The following is a 22,889-nucleotide window of genomic DNA, read 5'->3' on the forward strand; positions in this document are numbered from 1 at the left end:
ACCTGAAATGGTTTTCACTTCACAGGTGTGCTTTGTCAGGGTTAATTAGTGGAATTTTTTCCCTTATTAATAAAAAAGCAAAGTGGCTACTTTGAAGAATCTAAAATATAACATGTTTTCAGTTATTTCACACTTTTTTGTTAAGTACATAATTCCATATGTGTTCATTCATAGTTTTGATGCCTTCAGTGAGAATCTACAATGTAAATAGTCATGAAAATAAAAGGAAACGCATTTGAATGAGAAGGTGTGTCCAAACTTTTGGCCTGTACTGTATGTGCTGAGAGATAAATTATTTGTCTTACCGTGGTCACTCTCTGTGCCCGATCGACCCCAGTACCTCCGTCTCCGTTCAGGCGTGTGAGTGTGCCGCTCAATCACGGCAGCGATGAATCGAGTGTTACTGACTGAAAGTGAAGAGAACACACAGGTCAACACAAAGGCCTAGTTTAGTAATAAAATACTTGCACTGTCATATACTGCCAATACTTACTGATTCCTCTGTCCTCATGGCTGTCTTCATCCCTCTCATCTCTTTCATTATCCAGGTTGGACATTCTCACTGACATTTCTGGAGCAGCATGAAGGTAGAGGGGAAGGGAAAGGAGAAAAATGCCAAGATAAGATAGATGCTACTGTTCCAATATGTGAAGTATAACAAGCAAGTAGGAGGTTTAGGTTAGTTTTAGATGGAGTTGATACATGTATGATGATTACAGTTGATATTCCGTTTAACCTCTTTAGCCCAGATAATAACTTGTGTACATTGGGGATATTAGCCAGTATGTTAGTGCATGTGTTAAAAAGCAAGTGACTTTTAATCTCACCTCTCACCATGTGTGTTATTGTTACAAGCTGCAAAAGATACTTTTTAGATATCCCTTTCAGATATTCCATCTCTCTCCTCCTCTCCACACACACACACACACACACACACACACGACTTTATGAGCCAATTTTTCAGCCTAATGCCTTGTGATAACGTAGCCACACACTCCACCATCTATCCCAAGTTGTTTACCAAACTATCACACCAAAAGTGACTTAGACTTAAGAGTTTTAATGAGATTGTAATAGTGTTTGATATTTTTGTCAGTAACGCTGAGTAATTACATAAATCATGCTGCAGCAGCTGGTGCTGCGTGATGCTAATGTCAGCTGGTAAGTTCTAGCAGCAGTTGCCACACTGCTTGTTGATCAGGCTGCTTTAAGACTTTGTTTCTTTCTTAGGCATTTGAAGAATTGCCAGTATGTGAAGAACACAATTTAAGGATAATACAAGCAACTACTGTGTTTCCATTTTTGCTCTTGTAGTTTTTGGGGCACTACAGGTCAACCAGTGGGAATATAAGATACAGAAAATCCACTACAAATGCAGAAAAATGATGTGGGGTTATTTTCCTTCAATCTTGAATTTAATGAACTGTAAGGTTCACTTTAACTGTAAAGTTGTATTTGTGAGACAGAATCCATCCATCAGTCTTACCCTGTGCTGCCAGTGGTGACATGTGCTGGTGCGAACGCCTGTGGATCTGATGTCTGTACGCGTACACAGCCAGCACTAACACCATGATGCATCCCATAATGCCCCCGGCGACTGGACCCACAGGGGCGCTCTTGATCATGTTTAGAGATGCCACCTCCTCATCTGTGGAAGAAAGAGAGAAGAAGAAAGGAGAGGAAAGGAGAGGCGGAAGGTTGTTTAAAGAAATTAAAAAGGATTTCAGATGGCTGAAGAACACGCCAATATCAAACAGCTCTGGCTCAGTTCCTAACTCACACGGAGACATTTTCTACTTTGCTTCTATTCTCTCATCGGTGTGAATTGCCACATAAAAGTTATTAAACTGCAGGCAGACGACCAATTCTTATTGGAAGGACTGTTAACAGAACCAAAGACAAATTATCAGTCAACAGAAAAGTTTCAGTCAATCTGAAATATTGGTTATCTGTGACCTACGACGACTTTTGTCTTATTTAGTTTGTTTATTCACTCACTCTCCTGGCTGGGAAGGCACACTACAGTACATTTAGGACCAATGTCTCTGTGGAACCAGACTGCAAAATACTCTGAAGGACTCGACCACTTTGCACCTTAACTAAAAACGAAATAAATGTTCTAGTTGATCTATTTCTGTAAAGTGAGCCCGGCTGTCGATCTTGATTTATATCCACACATCACTCACCTAGGGCTCCAGGGCCATCCGCGTAAGGACTCTTGGCGCCGACGATGCCCCCGAAACATTCCTTCTGCAGGGCACAGTATGGCTTGTCGAGAGCCTTACCATCACTGTCCACCATGCACCACTCACAGTCCAACACGCCGAAACAATCACTGAAACAAGGCCCAGGCAATAGAGATCAAAATAAGATTCTTGAAGGGCAAAACACTTAAAATTAAATTTTTTTTAGAAGGGCAAAGTGGCAAATAATATTTGAGAGACAAAAAGGCTCAAAAAGGCTATTTTTTTCTGTCAAATGTATATTAAGACAAAAGCCTCTAACATTTGAAAGCTTGTGATTTATTTAACAGTGCATTACAGTAGCGTATCTGTCTGATGCATTAAGTTCTGTTTCTGTGATAAATATGCAGCAACAATGATAAAAATGTTTTGAGATTGAGTCAATTCTAAAATGTCTTGAGCACAATAGAGAGGGACACTCTTCACACTTCCCGTGTATTACCAATGGGTGGCACTGTGCTGTTGATGTGTAACAACAACAACATATAATGTAAATACACCCTGTAGCTCATGGTTAATTCACGTGTCTCTGTCGTATGTCTGGCTTCGTGTGAGTGTAGTTTAGTGTGTATACCTGCTGGTGTATCTCTGGCTACAGCGAGTGTTGATGCACTGGGGCAGGGTGTCATGCAGACTAGGATCAATCACATTCAGACTGACAGGCTCCTGGTGCACTTCACAGCTAGGGTTCCTGCACCACACGCACACGCACACGCACACACACACACACACACACACACACACACACACACACACAAGGTGAAAAACACAGAAAGGTGCAGGTATGGTACATATTCTTGGTCAAAATACAAACATCCAGCTGACAACATCCATCCAAATCCTCGAATGTAACATGATTACAATTAAAAACAAGAAAGAAAGCAGATACTGTACAGTAAATTTGACAAAGACAAAGAAATCATCGGCGTGTCAATTTATGCAAAGCAGCTTTAAAAGTACAAACATCAATGCTGCTTGACACAAAACACAGAGAAGAATCTGACAGTGAAAAAATAATTGCATGTCTTCCTGAAATAAAGGAGGAATTGGCATTTGAAACATTGACATGCTGTCAAAGGCAGATGATGGTTGATGAAAGGAAATGCGTGAAAAGAGAGAGAGAGAGAGAGATGTGAGGGACACAGCTCTGAAAGGACAAGAGAGATCGTAAGAGACAAAGAAAAGTGAGGATACACCCACAAACACTGACATGTCCACACTTCAAATGACAATAACAGGAATATGAAAGAGAATATGTGCATTCGCAGACACTACTTTTGTGTACAAGGACTAAACAAATTAATTTCGAAAATGTTTGATGTGGCACTGAATGATAAGTAGAAAATATTACTGACAGCAAGTATAACATTTTTTATTTTATGTCAGAGATATCACACACTAGGTAAAAACAAAAGGTCCAACAAATGTATATTTGTAATGTGAATTCTAACTTGTAGCAAGACATGGCTGCATTGGCATGCTTTACCATTCGCGGTGTCATTCATAATTATTATATATATATATATATATATATATATATATATATATATATATATATATATATATATATTTTATATACATATATATATAATATTGTATGCTGTAAGTCAAATAGCAAAAGTTTAACAGGGCATGCCAGTAGTTTTTACCTGAATATTAATTAAATAGATTTTGAGAGGAACCTTTTTTTTTTTTGTCTCTTTTCTCAGTTTGTAAATGTCATCCTATGAAGACTGTATCTGCCTTGGATGTGACTGTCAGCTCTATCACTGCAAAATACACACCAAGAGTAATGGTATAATTGTTAATATTTAGATAACATGCATAGATCCATTTCACAATGTGTTTGAGCAGTTTTGATTAAATGTAAAGTCATAGTCTTAAGCTTGATTTATGGTTCTGCGGAGGCTTCACGCAGAACTTTCACCATAGCCTACGTAAGTGGCCTGATGTTTATACTTGTGCGCTGGTGTGTGCGTCGAGCCGGCATAGATGTGTGTGTGTGGGGAGTGGGTGATAGAGTGAGGGAGAAAGTGAAAGCGTGACGGTGATTAGCTTCAGAGCGAATACCGACAGTAGAGTCATAGTGAGAGAAACAGTGTCTCCCCTGTGCTTTCTGACCACGGTGGGAAATCTGGAGCAGGAAAAGTGAACCCTCTCCTTGATTTCATTTTGTTTATGGAGAGGGAGAACCAGGAAATGAGTCGGGGGAAATGCAACGCTACCAAGCCACGGCCGAGCGACGTACGTTGTCGCACACGTGTAGTTAAATTTTTTGAAAGGGTGCACATCAGGCTACGGCGTAGGGTCCGCCGTAGGTTCATGTCTCCACCTGCCTACCTACATAGCAATAGTGTACATTTTACGCAAAAGTATAAATCAAGCTTTAGAACTATGGTTTTACCTCTGGCCTCTGTTATTATCTGCTCTAACACCGAGATATGCAACAGTGGGTCCATGACCCATAGGGGCTCCTCAGAGTTAGTGCAGGGGGGGCCATATATATATATATATATATATATATATATATATATAATATATATATATATTTTATAATATATATTTATATTATAATTGAAATTAATTTTTAATTACATTGAAGATTACTATAGGTACGGAAGCCACTATGGTAGCCATACAGTTAAGTTTAAGGAGTCACTGTGCCTTCCACATATATGTTTAACATTAAAACATGATGTATAAATAATATATTAATATCCATTTAATTGTATCCATCTGGCCTGGTTTAACATGCAACTTCCTTTTATACAATATATGTCCAGCAGTAGGGGGTCCCTACTCCGTCTCTCTTTCAGCTAAGGGGTCCCTGGCCTAAAAAACGTTGAAGACCTCTGCTCTAACAGATCAGGCATCATCTGAACAGTAACCACTTCTATAAGCTACCTGCATTAAATAGTTTCTGAATAGTTTTTTTCCCCCTCATATTACATCACTCAATATAACTCATGATGTAGAATTTGTGAATATAAATGGAATGTAGTATGTGGTTCAGACATGTCTTGCACTGACCTGTTTTCAGCACTGGTGAGGTTGCCGGTACACTCATTGACCTCCAGGGGGCATTCACATGGACACTCACATTCATTCTGCTCCATTCTGAAAAACACAGTTGCATATTTAGAAAGTTCCATTTAATTTGTTGTTGTGGTCAAATAACTATTTTTAAACATCAATGTATGTAATGTTTCATTAGCTGAGCTTCTGTTTGTAAATACAATTCACACAATCTATATATAATGAACCTGCTGCAGCATTATACTACCTAAGGGTGCAACTTTGGGTTCAACATTGGGGTGGGGGAGAGGGGGTTGCTTGTGCCTTTTCTGCATCAAGTTATGTTTCAAATGTCTTTGTTTATGTGAAGGAAATTATAATAGGTTTTTAGGGGGGGTCAACCCTCCCATCCCCCCCCTGTAAATTACGCCTATACTACTATCAGATCTGGACCTTTAATACACTTTGCAAACATGCAAAACACATCTAATTACATCTAATCTAATTAATAATGTAGTATCACGGTAGGTTAGCGACTCTCCTAAGTGCCTGAGAGGTAAACAGTAAATCCCTGATAAGCGTGTGGGTGAAGGTGAGACCTGTGGCAGTTGAGACAGAGCCGGTCCACGGTGCTGCAGGCACAGAACGCCAGAGAGTCACACGTCTCGTTCACGATACCAGCGAAGGCGTTCGTGCCGGGGATCCGGGTCAGACGGTACTTGGAACAATGGCTACCATGGACCAGGTTGGTAAGGTCCCCCTATGAGAAAGACAAGACATGTTTTTTTTAAAGAACTTATTTTTTTGGGCCTTTGTAGGCCTTTATTTGGATAGGACAGCTTAGACTTGAAAGGGGGAGAGAGAAGGGGGGGAATGACCTGCAGCGAAAGGCCGCAGGTCGGAGTCGAACCTGCGGCTGCTGCGTCGAGGAGTAAACCTATATGGGCGCCCGCTCTACCAGGTGAGCTAACCAGGGGCCCAAAAGAGCTTTATATTTTATTTTTCACACTCAAAAGCAACAACATAAAGATTAGGCCTCTTCACAAATACTTATAATAAAAGAAAAAAAAAAAAAAGAGAATGTAAAAATGAACAACAACCAGCCATCACTAAATAAACTAGTAAGGGAGGTATTTAGGCAGACTTAGATTTGAATTTGTGATATTATATTAAGTGTGCATGAATGAAATAGTATGACATGTATAAAAAGATTTTAACCCTAATAACTTTAAAGCTGTAGACCTTACATTGGAATAATATACACTGCAGCAGTAATAGAATCCTAGTATATAGGAATAATTCAAGGTTGCAACACCATGGATCACCACAAGGGAGCAGTGTTATACTACCACATAGTCACATCCAGGCCTAAAGGAGTGGGTTTGTGATGGTCTGTCTGCTGCGGAGTATAACTGTCTGATTCTGTGCTCCTGTGCAGTCATTCATTCATCCACTTATCTTGTGTTTCCCTGACTCACCATTATGCTGGTGTTGAACTTGTAAAAGCGCTGCACGGTGCGGTCACTGAAGCTGTTACATAGGTTCTTCTTGACAAAGTTGGGGTGGTTCAGGATGTCGTTAGCCACCAGCGGCTCCTGCCATCAAAAAAAAAGCACAGGATGACAGAATGAGAAATGAGAGAAAAACATGAAAAGAGAAGGAAGCGCATTGCGAATTTTTAAGGGTATTTTTTTTTTTACATTTGTTTATTAGTCCCTGGTCCTTTACCTTGTGTGTGATGTGCTGTTGCTCTGCAGGGGCGTGACCTTTGGGGTCAATGAGAGTGGGGTGAGCGACCAGGTACCCTCTGTCCTCCATTATGAAGCACCTACAATGTATACACACAAATATATGTAAAGACTGCAGACACGGTGACAGAGGGGATCAATTTAAAGAATATAACTTACCTTAATCATACGCGTATTTCACCACTAGTTTTTAGATCCCTATTATTTTCCCAAGTGCTTAATTCAACTTCAACCTGCAAAATACTGCTCCATTCTACTTCTCTGCATTCCTTAAATATTCTGCCAAATACTCAAGACTCTGCCCCACACCCCCTTAAAACTAACCCTGTTTTATATGGCTCCTGAACACCAACAAAGAGCATGAAGGAAGTGGGAAGAGAGAGAGAGGGGAAAGGGGAGGGTGGAAGAAAAAGGACGAAGAGAAAACGAAACAAAAAGGGAGACATGAACAGAAGATCCAATCCATCCTCTTCCTACCTGATCTTGTTTCCTTTGTCCTGGTTGCAGATGGGCAGCAGGTCCAGTAGGACCTTATAGAAGTAGCGTAGAGTGAAGTCTATACCCATCACCGCAACTGCGTAACCAGGGGCCATCTGAGAGCTGAAGAGAGGAGGAGACGGTGAGAAAAGGAGCAGACAGAAAAGCATGAAAAGGATTTTTTTGTTTTTATTTTAAATGGAGGACCACAATTGAACTTTTCTGCTAAATCCTTTGCTGTGATTATGTGTTAAACTGTGTGCAGACTGAAGTAATTGTCAGTTACTCTACTGACCTTTAGGATAACATAAATGTTTACCCACGCCAGCCAAACCAAAATCCCCATTAAACACGCACACAAAATGCATCACGCAAATACCCTTGCGCCCCCTCTTTCAATCTGTGTTTAGCAGACTACAGACTGCGTAATGTTATGCTCACTGAGCCGGTCATCAACACACCATTCTTGACTTATCACACACACTGATACTGAATGTTTATGTGTACTTTTGCATGGACCGTGGTAAACGTTTCCTATTGTGCTGCTGGAAGTGGTGTTGTGGCGCTAAATTGCATTTTAAGCTCACAGAACTAGAAACATAAAACACTTTAATCTCAGCAACAGTTACAGGCTTCAGTTCATAGGTTTGCTGGAATACAGTGGCATGATCGAGGGCACTTTAGAAGAGCAGATGCTAGAAGACAACTGGGACTAAACCCAGACCGTTTGGTTGAGGAATATTCGGTCCCTTATTACACAGCCCTGGAGCAAAAATGGTTGATGGTCTCCTTTAGTCTCTTTCAAATGATCTCCTGTCTTCAGAGACCGTGCGCTCTGCTGAAATGTTTGGTGCTGAGCAGATATCGCTGAAAACAGCTGCCTGCTGCAGCCAAAAACAACCCTATGAGAGCGTTGAGAGTGAACCAAAACCGTTTCGGTTTGGTGGCCGGACAGCTCAAACTCAAATACAGTATAACGGCAGAGAACTTGTTCCCTCATTTCCCAAGATTCTCTTGTTTCCTGGAGAGGTTTGGTGCGTTTACTTATTTTTTTGCTTTGATAATAAACCCCCTTAAATGTAAATATGTGACAGTAGCACAGTGAACTGACTCAGTAATGTAATGTTACACAGCAATATAGATCTATCTAATGTTTGCTAGCATTAGCTAACATTAGCCATCAGACCACCAGACTTGATTTCCTCTGGTGCAGTAAAATATGACATGGCACAAGGGTTTACTGTGGTAAAAATACACATTCTTCTTCTTCTTCTTCTTCTTCTTCTTCTTCTTCTTCTTCTTCTTCTTCTTACCTGGAAGCATGGATGGTGTGGCTGATGGTAACAACGTAGCCCGCCCCGCCTACATCCAGGTACGGTCCCGTGAAGGTGATGAGGCCAGGGTTAGCCACAGCATGCTGGTACCTACACAACAGATCACACGGCCAGAGGCTTATTTCCTAAAGTGAACCTTCTTTTTCCTGGCTAAAAAAGTCAATGAGATACCTTGAGAATGTGAACAGTACTTTTTTGTGGGGAATGCAGGGATTTGCTCGTGCATTTGTTTTGGTCTTGACTGCATATACAAAATATCTACTCTCATTTTTTTACTTTGAAAAATTGGTTATGGTTTGGATTTACAGAAAGACAGGAATTTTCGCACTCTAAATTTTATTTTCATAAATCAAAATTTAAAAGCAAGCTTTTTTTCTGATCTGATTTTGTCAAGGAAGGCATTGTATCCATAGCTGAATGCACCAAGAAAAAGCTCTTTGAACAGCTGTAAGCTTTACAAAGCTATACAAACAAAAGCGTGTTTGTATACAAACATAAGTGATATGGTTGATTAGTCTGTATACATTGGTTTCAATAAAAAAAAAAAAGGTTAAATCTCTGCATTTAAAGCAGGATGGACATTTGTAACGCAGAACACTTTCCATGGGCTGAGCTGTAAAAGTGAAACTATGAATGCAATATTTTAATGAATATGACCCCAAAAAAAGCCTTGCTCACAGAGTGATAATGCTCTACACAATGTGCTGATAATCATCCTAACAACACAAAACTTGCCTGAATAAAATCACAAGTTGTGAAACTGCCTCCCTCTACATGTTCGATCAGCCCCCCACCATCGGATGTTTTCATTCCAGCCTAAAAACCCACTCGTTTCTCAGGCTTTCAATGTGTTTTATGTCAATATATGTATTTGTCATTGTGTCATTTGTCAATTTCTGTACTTTTTCCTTTTTACTGTCTAAAGCACTTTGGTCAACCTGTGCTATATAAATAAACTGACTTGACAAACAACTTTTTTTAAACACAAAAAGCTTTTTGTGTTATGTTAAAAATTATTTTATTTCTTTTTATTTTACCCTCTGAGTAAACAGCAAAGACAAATCTGCTTGAATTAACTTGACTTGATTTTATTGGATATTTGTCAACTCATTACAATTCAACAGTTAAATGAGAAGATCTAATCTTAATCCATCTCAGTAATGGCTGGTCACCATTTTAACATGCACCGCTTCCCTTAACGCGCACACACACACACACACACACACACACACACACACACACACACACACACACACACACACACACACACACACACACACACACACACACACACACACACACACACACACACACACACACACACACACACACACAAGCCTCACCATTGTCTGCGGGTCGAGTCGAAGGCTTTGTCCATCAGTGATCCTGGGTAAATCCGGAGCACCCCACTGGGCGTTGCTATGTAACGGCGCACAATGTAGCAGTTGAGGCTACTCATTTCCATTAGTGTCATCCACTCATCCGTGACGTGACTGGTCGCCATAACCTCGTTCCTGACAGAGGACTGCAGAGGGGAAAGGATGAAGGGATGAAGGGATGAAGGGAGACAGAGAGAGAAGAGGGACGGTCAAGTGGGGGTAATGAGAGAGAGAGAGAAGAAAGGAGGAGGTACATAAGGAGAGGACAAAGAAGTTGAGGAAGGAGAAGAAAAGGAAGAGTATTAATTTGAAGTTTGCCTGAAATTAAAGTTTGTTAAAACTTTTGGCAAGTTTGCCTCCAGTCTACCCACAAACAAAATGGAAGTTAAAAAGTGACTCCTGTCAAACAAACACACCTAAACTTGAAATTGTTGTACTAGTGATATTTTTTATTAAAGTATAATCAAAGAAATCACAAAAGGCAAGGCTCAAAACACCCGTATTTAGGAATAAATGGGACTCAATTAGCCCTAAAGCCCTGAAAAACGCCCTGAAAGATCACATCCCAATGCCATTTTCAGAGAGGCCTCTAAGTTTGAAAGGGGTGATGAGGTCACCAGAGGGGGCCTTTAAGACTAGCCTGGGAATCAGAGCTGGGACTGGGGCTTAGAGTTCAAACTCTAAACCCCTGCTCCCCCAGGACAGGAATGCACACAGGCTGCCAAAACCACGTGGGGGTCTGTCCCCCTTCTTAAAGATGCAGAGCTTCATTCAAAATGTGTGAATTTAAGTTGTAATGTAAGCAGCCTGAACAAGTCGCTTGTCAGATATTGTAAGTAAGTTGCATTTAAAAACTACTTCTAAACACACCAACTATCAAAGAAATCACAAAAGGAGGGACCCATTCATTGTGTGTACAAGTGTGTTTGTACATACTTGAAGAATATGAATGTGTGTGTGTGTACATGCCTGTAACCGCAGGGCTGGATGTGTGCCATGTGTTTGTCAGGTAAACGACATTAACCCTGTGCGCGCCCACAGGATGGCCATAGCCGTGAGTTGTATTCCCATGCGTGATTACCTTGAGGCCTGGGTTGGCGATGAGCCTGGTGTTGTCACTCAGGTAGGCGGTGTAGTGCTCCACCATGCGCTTTGTTTCGGGCTGACTGAGGTGCTCGTAGGGAGAGGAGAAACTACCAGCTGCCAACATCACAGTGGGGGACTCTGGGAAAGAGACAGAAAGGGGAGGAAAGGGACCGTCAGAGGTGCTAATCTGTGTTTTTGAGCTGACTATGGATAAAAATAAAGTTTGTAGACTCACTTATTACTCCTAAGTTACTATATATTAGTCCAGTGCTGTTTTCTTACCAACTGTGGAGAGCTGCTTGAAGTGCAGGCAGGAGCTGGGCTGACCCAGCAGGTCTAAACGATGGTACAGTAGCTTGGAGCTGGGAGCTGTGTTCAGGTTCTTCAGATGCTTCACTGGGATCTCCGGCTGCACGTACACGATGCACAGGATGAAAGACGTGTCCTGAACCTAGAAGATAAAAGACAGGAGTGGAGGATGAAGGCTGATGATAATAAATGTTTTTTTTACAGTTAATATATTTTTCTTTCAAGAAAGAAAAAAAGTATTGCATTATATAAGTAGATTTATAAGCTGGGGTGTACCTTTTTAGGCAGGTTATCCCTTTAAAGCTTTAGTGCGGAACTTTTTGATTTTAATGAACGTCCGTTACATTAAAGCCATTGCCAAATGAGTTGCTTCAAAGCTAATTAAAACTATCAGCTCCACACAACTCTCTCTGGATTTCACAGTATGGCTATGTTCAGAAGATTGTGTCGTCCGGTGACTTTCCCGCGCAGAAACTCGAGTGAAGATAATTACCTCCATCATGTTTTTTTAATCCTCCGTGTCTTCCGTGGCTACCACGGTGGCTACAAGCTACTGTGTGAAGGGGAGGTGGGGGTGGTGTGCAGTCACGTAAGGCTTGTATCATGTGGACGCGCCAACAAGTTTTGTTGTCATTACTTAAAATTCCTCATGGGTGCGGCAGAAACTACTCACCAATAGCTTTAAACTAATGTACCACATAATGTAATTCATTTGCCTTTAGTGGCAAGTGTGAGCCTGTGAATAAAATACTGGGAGTTGATAGAAGTCCAGTGCATCTCCACTTCTTCATACTTTGTACGAACAAGAAGCCAGCAAAACTGTGACATTACCTACACTCCCTATCATACTATCAGCTCTTTTTCAGTGTTTAGTGTCAGCCTTGTCAGCCAGTATTTCATGGGCTGCAGGCATCTTTCCAGAGAAGATACAAGTGTCCGGCTTAACCTCTGCTTTCAGCCCACTGATTCTAAATAAACCATGCAGGGCTAGTCGGCCCCAAATTCTGAGACTTTGTTGTTAAATCATGCAAACTGTCAAACAAACACTAAACACTTTTAGGAAAACCCAGGAGCTTCTGATAACTCAAGAATAAATAGGAGAAAAATTACCTCAGCTGCTCATTTTTAAAGACTAAATTCTGGTCACAAGCACACAAACATGGTATATTCCACTAGACATTATTTGTCCTACAAAAAGACAGAATTGTGTGGGAAACAACAGACTCTTCTCGATTTTTCTTTCTGGGCCAATTTACCATTTTTCTGGCTCTAGAAAGTTAATTTTAAAAAGCGGAGGCAGCTGCCAAACTCATGGCAAATGATGACGTGTTTGAACTCTAGTGCCTGTGTGAAAAAAACTAAATGTCAAAGCTTTTTTTTTGTAAACGTTTAAAGTGAAATGCCTACATCAAGTGTGACACTTCTGCTCCTGCCAAAAATCTAAATGTCAGAAAGCAAAAGACTCAATATGGTGTGATGTTATTGCTGTTCTGTTGCCATTTGTTCCTAAAACATGACACCTCTAAGCCGGAGAGGAAAAGCAGATTCAAGACACAGACGGTTTCTGGGAGTGGGAGCACTTGGTTTTTACTACACCAACTAATTTAAGGTGACGGAGGTTTGGTGGAGACATAGAGGCTGGGAACATAAATCTCTACACTGCTTTTAGACAGCGGTACAGTAATGATAAAGAGTTATAGACAGAGATGGAAGAGGTAGAGAGAAAAACGACATGAGATTATTATCCCACCACGACAATGGCTCACTGGCACAGAGCCAAACATCATCATTTGTCTCTGCTGAGCGCTTGTTCTGCTTCAAAAACAATACTTTGCTCACATTTACTCAGAGGAGGAAATGAGGAAACATAAGCAATTGCCAGCTTATAATTTCCATCTTCACATATGTTAATTTACTCTGGAAACAAAATATTTTATCCTGCTGTAGCATCAACTCCGCTTTGTAGCACCTATGTTCTTTTTGGGAAACTTTAGAAAAACATGATGCTACTTGCACTATATAAGAACTTTAAGTATGTATGTAATTCGTCTCATTTTACATAGCATTTGAGTGTATGCACGTTTGCTTATTTGTGAGTGTAAAATAGTGAGCAGAAAGTTCATTGCTCAATCTAGGCTGAGAGGCAAATTGCTGGCCTGTGAAGTTTAATGTCACCAGTGAACACGTGTCAGATGTTTCTACAGTCTCTACTAGGTCTGTACGGACACCTACCAGTTTCCAGGCGTAGCTGACGTTGTATGCTTCTTTGTTGCTGTCCCGGAGTCGGTTGGTGTGCCACGACAGAGATGAGTTGGCTGGGACAGAAATGACCTGACTGCCCAGAGGGAGGCTGCAAAAAAAAAATACACATCATTAAAACAACAACAAATACACATGAAATATGTGTTTTTTTGAGGCCGAAGTCGACCCATTTTTAGCGTTCCTCATTTGGTCTTACCTGAGGATGTTCTGCCGGACAACAGGGAATCCTGGGATATTCTCGTAGTGGATAATGTCAGTGTGAAGGGGAGGTTCGGTCATCAAGTAGGGCCGTGTCAGTGACGGATGCATCAGGGTGTAACCTGGGAAAAATCAAACAACATAATTTATTAGTGCTTATACATACTAAAGAAAAAACAACAACATAAGAAAAACTGGATCCGCACGAACATTAAAGGTGCTCTAAGTGATGTGACGTGTTTTTTAGGCTACAACATTTTTTGTCACATACAACAAACATCTCCTTACTATCCGCTAGCTGCCTGTCCCCTGATCACACTGTAAAAAAACGCGGTCTCTGTAGACAGCCCAGGCTCCACAAACGCCAACAAAAACAAACTGCGCCAACCTGCCCCACGGACCATAACAAACAGTGTTCCAGCCAATAACAGACAAGGCCCTAGGCTGTCTACAGAGACCGCGTTTTTTTTTTTACAGTGTATTCAGGGGACAGGCAGCTAGCGGACAGTGAGGAGATGTTTGCTATATGTGACAAAAAATGTTGTAGCCTAAAAAACACGTCACATCACTTAGAGCACCTTTAAAACAACTTTTACGGACCAGCAGGGAATGTTGTGGTCAAACAACAAGACAGGAATTACAAACAAGAATTACTTGTGATATCATCATTACTATTTAACGTTATTCCATACACAATTCAACATTTTATACAGCAACAGATCATACAGCTCTACTCAGTTTGTTTTATAATTTCTTATACAGGTAAGAGACAAAGCCAAGTTTGAATTTACAGCAGTCATTAAATGCAACAAGAAATTAAGTGACAAGGGTTGATTCTTAAATAACACTTCATGTGCCAGAAATCTATTCTGGCAAATTGGTTTCCACATATTAACTGAATGTGCAGTAACTGCTCCAAAGTTAGTCGAACCTATTTCTTTAGAAGACCAGTAAAAACAATATATTTAAGAGTGTATCGTAGTGCTACTTCTCTAGTCTAGCCATGCTACAGTCACCTCCTTATCAAACCATAATATCAAAAGCCTGAGCATTAAGGAAAGATACTACATTACAGAGTTAGGAAAACATAAACCTCCTGCCTGTCGACTATTTTGGAGTGTAGAAATACTAATATTTGGTTGTTGCTTATTCTAACGCTGCTCTCTACCCAAAATCTTAAATTGCACTGAGAAAGACCACAGCATCAGTTCTAAACCAGATCAGTTGCAAACCGTACTCTGCTGGTGCTAGGGTGTGCACTGCTGTGAAAAACACAGCTCTTAACAGCAGCAGGAATCATTTTGGGAGAGCTAAAAAGAAGCCCTCAAGATACTGTATTGAAAGCCCATCTGTTGTGAAAGAAGTAAACAAACAGTATTGTGTTTTTTCTACACAGTTCTAATACACTCTGAAAAAGAGTGTGTGTTGGTTTGTGTGGTTTCTCACACTCTTTGAGGAGAGTCCATTTGCTGTATTACACAAGGCATCTCTGTCTATATACGGCGTGGACACATGCATAGGGCCAGAGCGTTGATATAAAGTAGACACACATCTATACATAATCCAGTTTAGGTACAGGCTTAATTCTGATCAACATACACTCAAAAAGATAAATGCCTTCCATGCAAAAAGCCTTCCAATTTACTCCCCTGCTATTTTCGGTTCCAGGTCAGGAAGCCTCTTGTCAGCCGTGTATTTACTTAATTGTATTTACCTACACTCTAATTGCCAGCAGACGATTTGAATGCCAGCTAATAACTTTAATGGGACTCGTTTGTCAATGTTTACAAAGTTGCTGCACTAATAAGCATGGTGCAGTAATAAGCTATAATTTGATGGCGTATTTATTAGAATAACAAACATTTTAGAGGGAAAAAGAGAGACTCCACAGAGTGGCAGAGATCCCCACAGCTGCAAAAATTCACTTGCAATAATTAGGTTTAAAATTGAAAAATTACGATCTTTCACACTTATTTAAACCATCCAGGTGGATGTCTGTTGATTTGCTCTACTATATCTCACGTCCCTCCCAAATATTTCCCCTCTCCGCTACAAGTCTTCCACCTGCCCTTCACTGCTCCCTCTTCTGAGCTCTGACCAAACTAATGCAACCTTTCATTTCACCCTCATCTTGTTCCCGCTATTAGCATGGGGAGCATTGCCCTACTGCCCAGGGCTCTAATACTAAACACAAATCAAGCCTGGCTATTGTGGTGTTCGTTGCTAGTCATATTAGATATACCTGTTCTCCCTGCTGTCTAACTCAACATTTCAACAACTTCAAATCTGGTGAATATTCAGTTTCGTTAGGGTCACTTGTAGTGTTTTATTAGGAGTGGCATATTTAAAAGCTGAGAGCTATGAAAGTTATGTGCAAGGGTGTAAAAAATGTGCAGAGCTCTGAGCTAATTCTTCTCTTTTCAAACATTTTTTAATTTTATTTCAGTTTTCATTTTTAACACCTAGTTTTCAATTTTTGTTTTTAAAACTAACTATAGCTTAGCAGGAGGACATTATTTCAGCCAAAATTACTAAGTATACGTATGGGGAATCAATCTGCAGCTACAGCGCCATTTAGCATTTATGTCCCTGCTCTGTAGGCCTACAGAGCACAACTTACCTGCTGTACAGCACCAGTGGTTTAGTCAAGACCCCCTCAGCTGAGGCCAAAACAAACCAAAACCGGACATGAGCACTACCGCCCTGCACTGTGGCAACGCACTGAGGCACGGCTCAACAGAGAATGAAATGCCAAAGAAGTGCCAGTGCTGCCGAGAAGATGTCAATTAAGTCTAATACGGGATAATGGCTGTGGAAGAAGTTCAAACTGACAAAATAACGTGCAATTCCACTTGTATGTGAAACAAAATCACCCAAATACACTCTCTTCCAACAATTTGGAGTGTTTCTCTAAAGCTAATAAAGATTGATACCATAAATAGGCACAGACATGTTTTGCAGACCACTGGAGTCTGTCTGACCTGTCGGAGACAGATTATTTTCTTGATTGTTGCTGGTTTTGTTACAGACTGACAAATCTAAGCAACACGCAATGTGTTACTGATTTCTTCTGCACATGGAGAAACCTTTATTTAAAGAACAGGCTGTCAAGATTTAAAACCTTATTTGGTTCATGTGGCTGAACACAGCTTAGAAAAGGCCCCGTTTCCTTCAATGCGGTAGATTGATTTCTACCCCCTCGCCTGTCTCTGTGTGACTGACCTTTGTTGTCGATGAGGAACGTGTAAGAAGCCAGTGAGTCTTGGTAGTAGGTGACATCCTCCAGGATGTAGGCCAGGTTCACATCCACCCCGACCACACCCAGGAGCAGGTTAGCGAAATAACACGGCCGGCTCACGGTCATGATAAACCCTGGAGACAGAAGAACAAGAATCTAAGTACATTACATGTCATTTAGCCAACGCTTTTATCCAAAGCGACTTACAGTTGCTACATATCAGATGTCGCACGCCTCTGGAGCAACTAGGGGTTAAGTGTCTTGCTCAGGGACACATTGGTTGATGTAACGCAGTGGGAATCGAACCCAGATCTCCCACACCAAAGCTATGTGTCATATCCACTGCGCCACCTAAGTAAAGTTCATTCAGCACCTCATGTTAGTTTAATACACTAAGATCATCTCTTTTTGAGCTCATTGTGTGCTTTCATTCATTTCTGTGCAGAATAAATATTTAACGGTTTTGCTTTCAGTAAAAGTATTTATGAAAGAAATAGTTTGACATTTGACACTTGCCGCGAGTCAGATGAGGAGATCAATACAACTCTAGAGAAACCCTAGAGCCAACGGGCAATTAGCTTAGCTTAGCATAAAGACTGGAAGCAGGGGAAAACAGCCTGTCCAAAGGTAAAAGTAAATAAGCCTACCAGCACATCCAAATCTTTATTATATCACGTTTAAAATTGACTCCCCTGGCAGGTCACAGGCCCAGTCACAAAATAGTTCCAGCATGTAACTGGTAGGCTGGATTTCTACCTTTAGACTCCACTGCTCACTGTTTCCAGTCTTTATGCTAAGCTATGCTAATTGTCTGCGGGCTCTAGCTTCATGTAAAGCTTACAGTTATAATAGGGGTGTTGATCTTCTCATCTGACTCTTTGCAAGAGAGCAAGAGAGCAAATAAACGTATTTTCTGAATATTCGTTCAAATTGTTTGTAATTGCAATTCATATTAATTTATGTTCTTTTGGTTCAATTTTATTAAACGGATCTTGTTCAGGATGAGAACCTTTGCTGTAAGACCAACGATTCAAATGTCATTCAATATTATTTTCCGGGCTACAGTATCTGTCTAAACCACTCACCATCTCCCATGGGGTCAGTGTAGGGCAGGCTGAAGCGGGCCAGGTCAATCATGCGATTGGGCAGGTTAATGTAGAAGAGGCCCACTGTCGTCTCCAGATTGCTCAGCTGGTTTAGAACCATCATACTTCCCTTCACCACCGGCATCATGGAAGCTCCGGCTGATCCGGATGAGGATGCCGCAGATAAGCGGTCTCGGTCGGAAGTTCGGTCAACGCCGTATTTCACCGAATTCTGCTCTGCGAGATCCCTCAAGAAGGCCAGCTCCTTGAGGCCTGTTACTCCCTCTGAAGGAGGAGGGAATGGGATACAGAGTGAGTATGGGATAAGGAGGAAGAGTTAAATTTGTTTGATTCAATCAAGCACGGATATCAAGAACTAATCCATAACTGGCGGAATGGCTGAACGCCTACTAACCAGGGTAACTGTGCAAATTAAAAGAGGAGGCAGTGGTTGAAAGGAGGTAAAAAGAATAAACCGCTCTTCACTTAAGAACGCATGACTCAAATTCCTACTATAAAAAGGCAACCCACTGTTCCCCTTTCCCTCTAGCTGTAAAAGAGTTGGAAAAAAGAAATCACACTCCTGCCACCAAACATCTTCTGAATTCATCAAGAAACTTGTGAGTGTATGTAGAGAACAACTAATCCCACGTGTTCAAGCAGCAAGAGGCTTACATTAAAAGGTCCCATGACATGGTGCTCTTTGGATGCTTTTATATAGACCGGAGTGGTCCCCTAATACTGTATCTAAAGTCTCTTTCCTGAAATTCAGCCTTAGTGCAGAATTACAGCCACTAGAGCCAGTCCCTCAATGAGCTCTCTCTCATGGGTGGGCCAAATTCTCTGGGCAGGCAAAGCAGAGAAAGGGGAGGTAACCTTGCTCCTTATGACCTCATAAGGAGAAGATTCCAGATTGGCCCATCTGAGCTTTCATTTTCTCAAAGGCAGAGCAGGATACCCAAGGCTCGGTTTACACCTATTGCCATTTCTAGCCACTGGGGGACCATAGGCAGGCTGAGGGAATGCATATTAATGATAAAAAACCTCATAAAGTGAAATTTTCATGCCATGGGACCTTTAAACGGGACCATTAATCAAAGCGTATACTCTATATACTATATTTATTTGGCATCGGCAGCACAGAGATATTTCATACATGCAGGCCCTGACTTGTAAAACCTGCGTCCTGATCTCTATAAGCTGCATTTGTACAATGCTGGGCATCTGCCAAACGACAATTGTCGTCTGTGAAGCTCATGGATCATGACATGAATAAAGCCCTCATTACTTTAAAGAAAATATGCAGCGGAGTCGTTAATGCACAGTTCAAATTCAATCTTTCCAAGCCTCATAAAGTCATTTAGAGGAGAATGGATAACCATGGCCGACCCCTTCAGCTGTCCCCTGCAACATTTGGCATCCCACAACCTACTGGGAAGGATAGAGCACAGACTGTCTGCCAGTATCCAATCATTGACTGGATTACAGCAGAATCCCTTATTAATGCCAAGGCTCTGCTGATCATCACACTGCGCGACTGACCGGAGGCAATGTCGTCACGGGTGGCAATGTCAAACGAACACAAAGGAGAGAGTTTGCTGACAGCACAGGCTTCTGTTCACTTTCTCCGATCCCACTCTTCTTTCTAGGATAGGTAGAATGTTTCTTATTTTATTCTTAATGTTGGAATTTTCAGGTAACTATACATATTAAAAGATACCCTGTGAAGTTTTCTTGTAAGCAAACACAGTTATGATTCTTACTAAATGCAGCCCATGTATCTTTGAGGCCTCAAGAACATATATATAACATACACGCATGCATTTTTTGGAAACTTGAACCCAGTTCAGCAGATACTTATATAATTTACCAAAACAAAAGCTGAATAACAATTGTGTAATTATATGCTCTTAAAGGCTATTTTTGTGGTGATTATGTTGAATCTTGCACGGCCTTTCTGTGCTTTCCTCATCTCTCCCTACAACAGTGAGCATCAGTATTCGAGGTAATCAGTCCGCCATCAACCACTTACTCATGAACAGGCTTAATCAGAAAATCCCAACTAGAATGAAACGTTTACTCGACTAATTGAATGGAAAATTCTAAACTAAATCAACAGCCAATCAATAAAGAATTAGTTCATTGTTTCAGTCAGTCATTCATTGAACAATAGATTTGTTGCTCAGCCTTCTCTAAAGCGAGGATTTTCTAACTTCTTCCATTTAATATGATATCTTCTGTCTCTTGTGTGTCATGTACAACCAGCTGAATACATGCATTTGTGCTCTGGGAAATTGTGACAGGGTTTTTTCAGTATTTTCTGACATTTTACAGACTACATTTAGTTGATAAATCAAAAAACACATACAGCTATCTGCAAAATACATTGAGAAATAGGCAGGTAATGATCCACCTGCAGGGAAGAAAGCATCCATACTCTAGCTCACACTTTATTCAGGATGTTATTCAGGCTTCTATACACAGTTTTGGTGCAGAAGGTGAGCATTACACCCCCCCTCCCCACACACACACACAGACACACACCCCCACACACTGTGCATTATACAGCGAAGGGACTGCTGATCTCCTTAAACAATCAGCACTTCACATTTGGCAGGGGATGCAGGAAATAACACACACACACACACACACACACACACACACACACACACACACACACACACACACACACACACACACACACACACACACACACACACACACACACACACACAGTGGGCCTTTCAGCTGTGTGCAACAGCAACAAATCAAATGTTTTTTTGGATATGCAATGCTAATAAACTCAGAGGACGATAGATTTCTGCATCCTTTTCATCATGAAGCTCTTTAAAACAGCCAAGGTCCTCTGACAGTCATACACAGAGTGAGCAGCACGCCCTTTGAAGTCTCACTCTCTCCTCTTAGATGTACCTAATTTCCATTCTCAGATGCAAAAACGATTTGTATTAATGGTGGACTAATGCATGCGCAGCAGAGAGGTGTGTGTGTGGGTGTGTGTGTGTGTGTGTGTGTAGGGGGGTGCGTGTGTGTTGCAGAGGGAGGTGGAAATTAGAAGAGGCAGATGGATGGACAAGGACAATAAAAGAGGAAAAGGAAGCATACACACCACACCAACACAACACACACACGGGGGGGAAAAAAGGCCTTTGAGGTTCCTGAGCACCTCTCTAAACTTCTTCTCTTGAACACATTGTGACCAAGAATATAGAGAACGGATATCTAACACACAGAAACAGCTCCCAGTAGAGGCAAAAAAGAATGAAGCTCTAGATGCAGATGCTATATGTGCAAAACAAGAAAATAGCTAAATCAAAATGAATGTGAAGAATATGTGACGAATAGTAAATAGATTTGTTTTGCGCTTTATTTCTAAAAGAATAGACTTTTCAGCTGGCTGCTGTTCTAAATACCAAAATAAAACAATTTATAAACCGTAATTGTACAACTAAATGCAATATGTGAAACAAATACAGGTTACTATATTTAGTTTATTTAACACTTCAGACACGTGGGAAAAAAATGTGTTTTTAAATTGAAAAGAAATTGATAAAAGTCCAAATTGTAAGAAGTTAAGTGTGACCTAGTGAGTGACCTATCGAGGTAAATTCGAGTGACCTACCGTTCATGAGAGCGTATGTTAGGATCATGACCGAGTTGTTGAGGTGTCGGTTCTCCTCTCTGACCACAGTGAGCGTCGCTCTCTTCTCCTGCTCCGACGACTCTCGAGATGTGATGCCAGACGACAGGTAGATGATCACCATGTCTGTGGCTGAAACAAACACGACACTCATGTCAAGTAATATCAAATGAAACGCCAAGAGAGTTGATTGTGTTGCAAAATATGCCAATGAAACGTATGCACAAGAACTGGAATTGATCTCTGAGGCAGCGCACGGACAACTGTGCACGTACCCAGCACGCTGCTTCGCCATAATTTCTTACTCTGTTTGCAGAGACTGCTGGTGTTTCGGAGCAGCTGGAAGGCCTTCTGGAAGCCGGCTGCGTGCAGCGTGGCTCCATCAGACGCCTTGATGTTGGAGATGAAGGTGCTCATCTTCCTTTTGGTCTCACTGGTGGCAGGAGAGAGCAGACTCTTATAGCACTGGTCCAGAGAACAGGAGCGAACCATCTCTGCCACAGACAAAATGGAGATCTGGAAAGGAGTGATAATGAGAACAAATAAAGATGTTATTTAATATAAGGTAATTGTATTTAAACAGGGACAATGCACAGTTAAACATTTATCTTGTATAACAAGGAGAGATGCATTGCACCAGGTTGTAGCACAATTGCAGTTTTCCACCCGTAGTCCCTGGGGCAGGTAAGTAAAACAATAAATATGCAATGCAAGTGAATTATATCCCCCCTCCCAACAAAGCTATGCAATCAAAACCCTAACCCCGTCCATCACACACACACACACACACACACATACATAAATGTGTACAAGTTTGTGACAATATCCATATTTGTTATATGTTACTTGGAATAACA

General features: G+C 41.1%; 1 protein-coding gene across 2 annotated transcripts in view; it reads right to left on the reverse strand.

The window, feature by feature from the left end:
• The window catches only part of cachd1 (cache domain containing 1), a 109,698-nt gene that overhangs the window by 12,514 nt on the left and 74,295 nt on the right, over nucleotides 1–22,889 (reverse strand). For both annotated transcript variants that reach the window (XM_028587598.1, XM_028587597.1), the window contains 20 exons: nucleotides 22,338–22,548; nucleotides 22,015–22,164; nucleotides 18,375–18,659; nucleotides 17,274–17,423; nucleotides 14,050–14,173; nucleotides 13,824–13,941; nucleotides 11,565–11,733; nucleotides 11,278–11,420; nucleotides 10,161–10,342; nucleotides 8,797–8,907; nucleotides 7,484–7,606; nucleotides 6,987–7,086; nucleotides 6,737–6,853; nucleotides 5,858–6,018; nucleotides 5,274–5,360; nucleotides 2,818–2,934; nucleotides 2,187–2,335; nucleotides 1,487–1,648; nucleotides 494–571; nucleotides 306–407 (listed from right to left, as the gene is read on the reverse strand). In XM_028587598.1, the coding sequence (XP_028443399.1) occupies nucleotides 306–407; nucleotides 494–571; nucleotides 1,487–1,648; nucleotides 2,187–2,335; nucleotides 2,818–2,934; nucleotides 5,274–5,360; nucleotides 5,858–6,018; nucleotides 6,737–6,853; nucleotides 6,987–7,086; nucleotides 7,484–7,606; nucleotides 8,797–8,907; nucleotides 10,161–10,342; nucleotides 11,278–11,420; nucleotides 11,565–11,733; nucleotides 13,824–13,941; nucleotides 14,050–14,173; nucleotides 17,274–17,423; nucleotides 18,375–18,659; nucleotides 22,015–22,164; nucleotides 22,338–22,548 (2,839 nt within the window). The remainder of the gene's footprint in view (nucleotides 1–305; nucleotides 408–493; nucleotides 572–1,486; nucleotides 1,649–2,186; nucleotides 2,336–2,817; nucleotides 2,935–5,273; nucleotides 5,361–5,857; nucleotides 6,019–6,736; nucleotides 6,854–6,986; nucleotides 7,087–7,483; nucleotides 7,607–8,796; nucleotides 8,908–10,160; nucleotides 10,343–11,277; nucleotides 11,421–11,564; nucleotides 11,734–13,823; nucleotides 13,942–14,049; nucleotides 14,174–17,273; nucleotides 17,424–18,374; nucleotides 18,660–22,014; nucleotides 22,165–22,337; nucleotides 22,549–22,889) is intronic.

Source organism: Perca flavescens, chromosome 9 (assembly GCF_004354835.1).
Source record: "Perca flavescens isolate YP-PL-M2 chromosome 9, PFLA_1.0, whole genome shotgun sequence".
Taxonomy (NCBI): domain Eukaryota; kingdom Metazoa; phylum Chordata; class Actinopteri; order Perciformes; family Percidae; genus Perca; species Perca flavescens.